The following is a 9,294-nucleotide window of genomic DNA, read 5'->3' as shown; positions in this document are numbered from 1 at the left end:
TGTAATTCTCCTCTTTTGTTTTGATTTTTACAAATCATAGGGGAGTTGTCAATCCTATTCCCGGCGCTATCCCCAGAATTTAAGGAGTTGATATGCATATACCCGACATCCCCACGGATCCTTCCCCCTTACAAAAAAAAAATCCATGCAAGGGGGGGGGGGTAGGACAATAATTTTCTTTTAAAATTGCAAAATTTTCGACTTTTCAGAGAAAACAATTATCCCATGCAGGAGATACAGGTACAATGCTTGGCCCACTCAGTCATTTTGTCCATAACACTACAAATAGTTTATAGGGGCCTAAGCTCCTGCATCCTCAAGTTTGTGATTGGGGATTCCAAAATCACCATTCTTTTTCAACATTAAGACTAGCTGATAAACTTGAGTAGTAGTGGAAATATATCCCATCCTTCGAGGGGAAAAAAATCTGTTTGGCATCAATGAATTGATGCTAAATATTTTTCAGCGTACAAAAAAAACAGATTGTCGACGATCGACCCACTTGAAATAAACGATTGAGCTTAATTTCTTTGGTTGTCCTAATCAAGCCTACATGTATAGGCCTATAAATCCATATTTGTGATTATTGGCAAAACTCAATCAATCAATCAATCGATCAATCAATTATTCAATCAGTAAACTTAATCAGTCTATCTATCTATCCAGTGCGGGATCCAGTGGCGGACCGTGACCCAGAGGAGACAAAGCATTGGGGGGCACAGCATTGTTCACAAACAATACAGTGCCCCTCCAATGCTTTATCTCCTCCGGGTCACGGTCCGCTACTGGATCTATCCAGCCTTCGCCAATAGGGGGGGGGGGGCGGAATTTTTTTCAGCCATATTTTCCCCGATCGGCCGCTCGAAGATGATCTTTTTGGGTTTCTTTAACGGGGCCTTAGTCCTAGTAGTCACTTCTTAACTTTATTCTTATAAATCAACATAATAATGCGTATATATATAATGCGAGCGTGAAACGCCAGCTAATTTTTTTTTAAATTATATGTATTTTTTCACTACAATTTGAACATTATTGGCAATATTTGTTATCCTGAAAAAGATGTTTATGCAACTAAGTAATTACTAAGAACGCGAAGCGTTAGCAGGAATTTTTAATAAACATTTTGAACTGATCGAAAATGTATTGCAGTTAGCCAAGAAGATGTTTAATATTTAAACAATCATATAATATGCGAGCTTGAGCTTAATTTTTTCGACATTTCTACCTAAAGAATGGAAATTCTAAGCACTTTTTGTAATTCAAACAGGATATGTATATAACTAAACAATTGCGGAAAATTTCGAGATTTAGACCTAAAAACGAGACACTGTATTCATAAATCAGGAAAAGAATGAGTAATTGGGGATCTTTCTTACAGTTTATAATAATGCAAACGCAAAACGCGAGCAGAAAATGTTCGTATATGTTTTAAACTGATCGTTATACTTGCACCTAACGATGAAGACGTTACATATTCCAACAATCAAATAATGCGAGCGCGAAGCGCGAACTGAAAACTTTTGACATTTCTACATAAAGAATAAAAAAAAATTTATCAAATTTTTCAATCGTGAACAGGATAGCTATATTGATGCGAGCGCGAAGCGCGAGAGGAAAAAAAATCGAGATTTAGACCTAGAAACGGGACACTCTATTCATGTTTTGTAAATCATGAAAAGGATGAGTAATAGGGGATCTTCCTACATCAATAATGCGAGCACAAAATTTTTTATATTGTGATCTGAAACTGAATAATGATTTAAATAGAAAACAATTTAAACATCAATTTGTAAGTCAAACAAATAATGAAATTTGGATTTACGAGGTAAAATGTTTATATTGACTTCCAAACTTGATATTTAAGCTCCATATTTTACAAATTATGTAAATCACGTAACAGGCAATGCGAGCGCGAAGCGCGAGCGAAAATTTTGTATAGTGACATGAAAGAGTCTTTATTTTCCAAGTCTTCTCCTCATCCTATTTTATTCACTCATCTTCCTCCTTTTTTTTTCCTCCCTTTTCCCTCTTTTTTTTTTATTTCTTTCCCTTTTTCTTGCTCCGCCAATAGGGGGGGGGGGGGGCGGGCCCCTCGGCCCCCTGGATCCGCCTATGCTATCTATCTATCTATCCTCTATCTACATGTATCTTTTTAATATCTATCAGTAGATCAATCTATAATCTCGCATCAGAGGCATACATTCTTTCATTTTCTTTAACCCTGCTTGTTGTTTTGCAGTTGGCATTTTGACAATTTGTTTTGATTATTTTCGCACCCTATAAAATATCTTTATCATAGTATCAATTCATGCACTCGCACTGCAAATATATGTATTGAAACATGCGACATCAATTATTATTAAACAAACAAACATTAAAAAAAAATAACTGCAAAACTCTCTATTGACGAAAAGACAATTACGGAGTACAAATCCGAAAATGCAACCTACAGAAATAAGCAAACAAATTTTGAATGGCGTATGCACAAACTGTGTGTTGAATTGATTTTTAGGATCTTATAACTAATTTGATAAGTAATTTTCTGCTAATGATGGCCCAAACTGTTAAGATATAATTTATCAAGTGAGCACCTGACCCCCCCCCCCCTGATCGGATGTGTTCCCCTCATTCATTAAACATCCCATTAGGTTAATTATTTGAGTCTTCTCCTATATGCAATTTTGATCCCTCGGAATCAATGAGCGTTCTCTTTTTATATTTTGAAATATAAGTCAATAATCCCTTTCCGTTCTCATTACTTTTGATTGCTTCCTTAAAGGTCAAGTCCACCCAAGAAAATTGTTGATTTGAATCGATAGAGAAAAATCAAACAAACATAACGCTGCAAATTTCATCGAAATCGGATGTAAAATAAGAAAGTTATGACATTTTTAAGTTTCGCTTATTTTTCACAAAACAGTTAAATGCACAACTCAGCGATATACAAATGAGAGAGTCGATGATGTCCATCACTCACTATTTCTTTTGTTTTTTATTGTTTGAATAATACAATCTTTCAATTTTTACAGATTTGACAATAAGTACCAACTTAACTTAACCATAAACTGTTAAAATAATTGTAATTCCACATGTCGAGGGAAAAATAAAAGTTTGTTTAACTTGAAAAGGAGGAGAAAATTAGAATATTTCATATTTCATATAATAAAATACAAAAGAAATAGTGAGTGGGTGACGTCATCAGTCTGCTAATTTGCATACTGACAAGGATGTGCATGTAACTGTTTTGTGAAATTAAGCGAAACTTTAAAATGTCATAACTTTCTTATTTTACATCCGATTTTGATGAAATTTTTAGTGTTTTGCTAGTTAGATTTTTCTCCTCTTTTTCAAATCAACTTTTTGTTGAGGTGGACTTGTCCTTTAAGAAATGACGATCCTTTTAGTCTACCGAGTTGTTTCAAGTACCAACTCATTTAGAGTTTCATAATGATTATTAAAAAACGGAAATTTTTACTGTTTAAAATCAAAATCTTGTGATAGGCTATAATGTAACATAATGTTTAGACGACTGTTTTTTAACATTAATCCTCATGGATAAATATATTTCAGCAAATAAATGAAATCATATCACACATCACCTTTCACTTTTTTGAATTTTTTTTTCTCCTCCTTATTTTACTTTTCTTGGTCCTAAACTTTTTTTTTTTTGGGGGGGGGGGCGGCGGCAAGTGTCCCTTAAGTTTTACACACCAGTGGTCAAAATAATATAGGCCTACTAACAAAGCAGGAAAAGTCAACTCTCGTTATGGACATAAGTCAGCTAAAACCAGCTATAGGGGTATGCCTACTCTAAATTTTGTTGGCGTTGAGTTTTTTTTAGTGTAATCAATGATTGCCAAATAAGCTTGAGACAACGCCCTCTATCATTTCAGGAAAGTACAGTTTTGCTGTAAGATGCACTGAAGTGTGTACGTGTTTACGTGTTCGCTCTGTATCTGCTGCGCTGCTGGGGCATCCAGTGTATTGGCGTAGTGATCCCCTGGAGTTCCCGGCGAGAAACTGCCTACGTGTCTGCTGTGCGTGAAAACTTAGCCAAGCAGTAGCAGATCAATTTCCTATTTCCATTTGTTTTGCTACCGGAAGAATTATCATGGCGGCTCTTCACTGGCTGGATCTCCTTGAAAAGGAATTCGACAAGGCATTTGTAGACCTGGATTTGGTGTTAGGAGAAATAGATCCCGAGCAGTGCGATCTGACTTATGAAGGAAGGGCCAAAATGACTGCACTGAGCTCAGCATTTGCTCAGCTGTGCCACAAAGCACAGACAATATTTCAAAATAATGCTAAATTGGAGGTACGGTAGATCTACTGTATGTACAAAAAAAATTATTACTATCATGACTATGTGTGTGAATCTTACATTGTGTACTGAGTGAGATTGCATGTTTCTGTTGCACAGAAAGAATGATTGTCGACTGAGACGTAATAATAATACGGTCAGGATTATTTTTAATTTTAGTTGGATCGGTATATGATGATCCAACTAAAATTGAAAATAATCCTGATTTATTTGAAACCTGATGTTGTCGTTTTCAGGACGTTCCTTTATTTTGATGTCTAATTTTTCTATAAAAAAAAATTCAGTCACATTAACCCAAGAAAGTTTTTAACTAGTCTTTGGGTCAAAGTTGACAATGTGTTAGTACACTTGGTCCTCCTGAGTTATTCTAGTCTTTGACATTTTCTAAGTTAGTTTAGCTTCTTCTTCAGGTTAAATCTGCCTCCTTCAGGATTGAAGATTCTTGCAGATGGTTTATTTGGCATGTGTGTATGGCCAGGTTAAGGTGTGCAGTGCGAAATATATACAGGTGCAAGTAAAAAGTCCCATCTGATTTAGCTCTGGCCTTCCGCCAGTCTCAGGCGGAAGGCTTTTGGAGAAGAGGCATTGATTTTGTAGGGAATGGGAGGAAGAGTATTCCATGCCTTGATCGTCCTCGGAAAGAGGGATTGACGAAGGTGCTCTGTCCTGCAGTGTGGTAGCTGGTAGCCGTTCCCTTGTTGCTGCGATCGAGTTCTTGTTGATCACAGTGAGTGGGGTGATGTATTCTTCCACTGGGAAGCTGACAAGATTGTGGTGCAGCTTGTACATAAGGACCAGTCTAGAATCCTCCCTTCGTTTCTGCAGTGTGGGCCATTCCAGTTCTTCAAGCATAGATGTAACGCTAGAGGTGTTGTGATATCTGTTAAGCACAAATCTAGCTTTCCAAGTTTCTCAGTGAAAGATGGCAGCAACATTCCCTAAATTGTAACACTGACTAAATAACTAGTGAATTTCTCTTGCTCAAGATAAAATAAAAGTGAAATGGGGATGAGATCGAATTGTTAATTGTATTTCATTTTTTCTGAAATATTTCAGGCACATATTTTGAATATGAGAGCAGACCTGTGTGACACCAAAGCAAGCAAAGTGATAATGGAGAAGGAATTACACAATCAGCTTCTTCAACTCCATGCAGTGCAACTCCAGCTTCATTCCAACCTTGGACAGAATGTTGACTCGGAGGCAATCAAGAAGAAATTGGTATGTACTTGGGGAAGTTAAGGAAAATTGAATGGGTGGTCAATGGCAACATTAACAAATGGGAATGTTTTTGAGGAATTAAAAAAAAGTATGTTTCAGAAAAGTTTTGTAACTTTTTTTTTTTTGGGGGGGGGGGGGGACAGAGTACCAAAAAGGACATGTTGGAGGGGATTGATAATTTGTTTGAACATTGTAAACAAATTTCATATTCATTTTTTTTGTTCCTTCATTGATTCATTGGTTCGTTCATAGGTCATTTGTTGGTTAGTTGGTTCGTTCATTCATTCATTCATCCAGCGCCCTCCTTTGTGGGTGGGAGGGGGAGGGGTGGTTAGGGTCCCCTGCTTAGTTTGTTTGTGGTTTGTGCTCAGACCTGACTTGCTTTTCTATTCAACAATGGACTTGAAGTCGGACATACATGTAGATGTAGTGAGCACTACAAAATAATGGTACCAGCATATGTGAATTATTTGTACCGGTAATTCAGTGGGCATGTGCAGCCATTGGTAAAATAGGGTAATTACCCAAACTTCCTTCAGAGGTAAGGTGTAAAAGTAGAATTTCCTGTCTCCGTAATGGATTAAATCTGATCATTTTATAGTACAGTGTAAGAGCATTGTTTCACATAAACTTTGAAGGTCACAGTCAACTGTATTGTTTATACTGTATGATATCCTACATGAGTGAAATCCTGTATGTTGATTGGTCTAAATAGCATCATGCGACCAAACATAGTCTCACTACTTGTACTTTGCGATGATGTTGAAAATGAATCGTCCACTGAAGAAAATTTACTATTCAATGACGTCTATGATGGAATAGTGCACTATTCCATCATTGACGTCACAGTCACAGATCATCGACACAGATCGACATAGATCATGCAATCCCTCGGGCATACCCGGTCAGCGAGGTGGCTCTACCAGACAAGTCCCTTGAAGGGACGGTGCAGTACGAAAGAAATAGTGAATGGGTGAAGCTACTGGTTCTCTTAAATGGTTCCATGTATACCAACCAGGATGAGCATATTGTTGGGGTGGACTTCCCCTTATAGTTCAGAGGAGCCTGTAACAAAGTGAATTGTCAGCGATTTTTTTCTAAACATGAGCAGGGCATGAGTAATAAGTTACACAAGTGATGTTATAAAACAAATCACAGTTTTATTGAACAAAAATATATGTATCAATTGGTTCAACTTGATTGCCCATTATCTACCATTATGCTTGTGCAGTGTGCTAATCTTTTAAGAATTAGAATTATAAGATTAGTAATTCCTTTTTGTTACGATGCTTTGACCATTCCCCCAATTTGTTTTCTAGTTAAGAAAAATCCCCTGAGGGATACAAAACTAGAATAATAAAGATAAAAAAATAAAAAATAAATAAGAGTCTGCACACAGTATAAATTACAATGTAGCAGACTTTGTCATTAGCTCTGTTGCAAGGGTTCATTAAAATAGATGTATGATTTTAAACCCAAGACAAGTTAATAATTACTGCTGGTAGTGACTTCCAAGTGCTTATTGTACATGTACGTGGTCTTTGTAAACATGCTTTGATGTTTAATTTTGTCTCCTTGTCTGTTCAGGAAGGTGAGATGCAGACCTTCAAGGCAGACTCCTTCAAGCAGGTCAGATTAGAAGCCGAGCTCGATGTCATGAGGAAGGAGAACGCTGAACTCCGCCAGCATATCCTGGGGCTCCAGGGGGAGGTGTATGGAGCCAGGCTGGCAGCCAAGTACCTTGATAAGGAGCTAGCTGGCAGGTGAGTACATGCACATCTTTCATTGCATTTTTGTAAGAATGTTAAAACCATTGACCACTGAATGCTTTAAGGTCCCATCTTGCCATTGTCCAATGGATCTAGTCACAACCTACATGTATATAACTTTAAGGGAAAGTCCACCCAACAATATACATCCTGGTTGGTACGGTCTGTTGCACAATAAATATGTGGCATCTTTTATGTAGCAGAAATAGTATAGCAGCTCATCACTGCATTTGGTTCCCTGCAATACCAAATCTGTTTTTGTATGCTGGAATGAGAAGACTTGCAGGGAAATACTGTATGCCCTTGGTTTTGTTGATTATTGTTAACTTTTGATAAATTAGAATGAATAAAATTAGGTGATTTAATCTAAAAAGGTGTTAACTTTAAACAAAGAAGAAAAGATTGTGCTCTGGCCTGGTGGTTGTTTGGTTGATAGCTTTAGGATTATGGATAAATGAGGACAAAAAATAGAACAGTATGTCTAAAATGTATTTCAAATGAAATGAGTAGAGAGCTACCAGGAGGAATGTGAGAAACAAACCTGGGGGCCGTTTCATAAAGCTGTTCGTAAGATAAGAGCGACTTTAAGAACGACTGGTGAACCTTTCTTACGCGCTCAACCATCGCCAATGAATATACCATTTACCACAAGAAAGGATCACCAGTCGTTCTTAAAGTCGCTCTTAACTGTAATACGAACAGCTTTATGAAACACCCACCCGGTGAGTACTAAATTCTGGAATTTCCCATACACATTGCACTTGTAAGTTCCGGTACATGTACATGGTGGTAGTTGGTTTAAAGTGCTTTACATGTAAATTGTAATTATTATTACCCCGGTCATACATGTACATGTAGGATCCATCACTCTTCCACACATTCATCTAAAGTGCACCATCCCCACTCCCTGGGGAGTATCCTGGCCAGGCAACCGCTTAGCGGTGCACGCGTGCCAATCTAATAGCATTGACGTTCACATCCTACATGTATCGGATACCCTGGGTGGAGATGACAAACGTGGATATGTGCCTCACCAAAGGACATGAGGTGGGATTCGAACCCTCAACCCTTGGTTTCAGAGTCGAGTGACTGAGCCACTACACCACGACACCATGACCATGTACATGTATGTGCACTTAATTTGGACGAGTGTTGTCCTACATACATGTCTAGGTCAAGGGCCCCGTTGCATAAAGTTTAACAGGGAACTTTGCCAAACAAAATATGCGACGGGGCCCTGGTCTTGAAATTGTCATGAACATTCTGATGGAAACCTCCTATCAAATTTGTTTCATACAGGTATTCCTGTTTCTTTTTTTATTTTTACTTTTGATACTTTTACTATGACCATCATACATGTACATGTTGATTATGTAAATTCCATTTTTTTTTTCTGGACTTGACTAAAATCAGCTCTCACTCAAGGGCGAGACCCTTGAGTGATAGCTGATTTTAGTCCTTGTCCTGCCATTTTCATTGGTTTTCTTTTTTAACAAAATTCTTTGTTTCTTTGATTTTGTACTCTAATTGTGCAATATTTACTTGTGAATTTTCAAGATTGTTTTTCAATAAAAAAAATAATGAAAAAACTTTTTGTCTACTATGTAATATTACTATTTTGTGAATTGTTGGTCTTTGAGCGTTTGGCGCTCATCAACATTTTGTTTTCATTGTCCTAACACCGTATATTTGTCGTTAAATACTTTCTGTATGTTTTGAATTTTTTTTTTTTTTTTGGGGGGGGGGGGGTGGAGGAACCAACATTCATTTGGTTTTCAAAGACGAGGCCTACCAAGACAAATTTTGTACTGAAAGAAAGATCATCTTGTAATTTTGTACATTTGTAAATTATGTCATTATTGAAGTTTTAGTTGGGTTTTTTAATGTCAAGAGAGCTAGTATGGTCCCCATTTCAGTTCATTCTTGTTGGGGTTTCTTTTGATTCAGATGGTCCTTGTTTTTTGTGGAGGTATTGTCTCTCCA

At 37.2% G+C, this 9,294-nt stretch overlaps 1 protein-coding gene across 1 annotated transcript; it reads left to right on the top strand.

Moving 5' to 3' along the window:
- Positions 1–3,919: 3,919 nt before the first annotated feature.
- LOC129258411 (Golgi-associated PDZ and coiled-coil motif-containing protein-like) lies at positions 3,920–7,682 on the top strand. The gene is made up of 3 exons (XM_054896689.2): positions 3,920–4,315; positions 5,378–5,542; positions 7,130–7,682. Exons 1-3 carry the CDS (start codon positions 4,112–4,114, stop codon positions 7,307–7,309), a joined length of 549 nt encoding a protein of 182 aa, XP_054752664.1. The 5' UTR covers positions 3,920–4,111; the 3' UTR covers positions 7,310–7,682.
- Positions 7,683–9,294: the final 1,612 nt, after the last annotated feature.

Source organism: Lytechinus pictus, chromosome 4, assembly GCF_037042905.1.
Source record: "Lytechinus pictus isolate F3 Inbred chromosome 4, Lp3.0, whole genome shotgun sequence".
NCBI classification, from domain to species: Eukaryota; Metazoa; Echinodermata; class Echinoidea; order Temnopleuroida; family Toxopneustidae; genus Lytechinus; species Lytechinus pictus.
The sequence above is the reverse complement of the archived record's forward strand: the minus strand, read 5'-3'. Positions and strand labels throughout refer to the sequence as shown.

Coding starts and splice junctions, on each gene's coding strand:
- LOC129258411 (XM_054896689.2), top strand. CDS start 4,112: ATGGCGGCTCTTCACTGGCTGGATCTCCTTGAAAAGGAATTCGACAAG. Junction 4,316..5,377: donor AAAATAATGCTAAATTGGAG/GTACGGTAGATC, acceptor GAAATATTTCAG/GCACATATTTTGAATATGAG. Junction 5,543..7,129: donor AGGCAATCAAGAAGAAATTG/GTATGTACTTGG, acceptor TTGTCTGTTCAG/GAAGGTGAGATGCAGACCTT.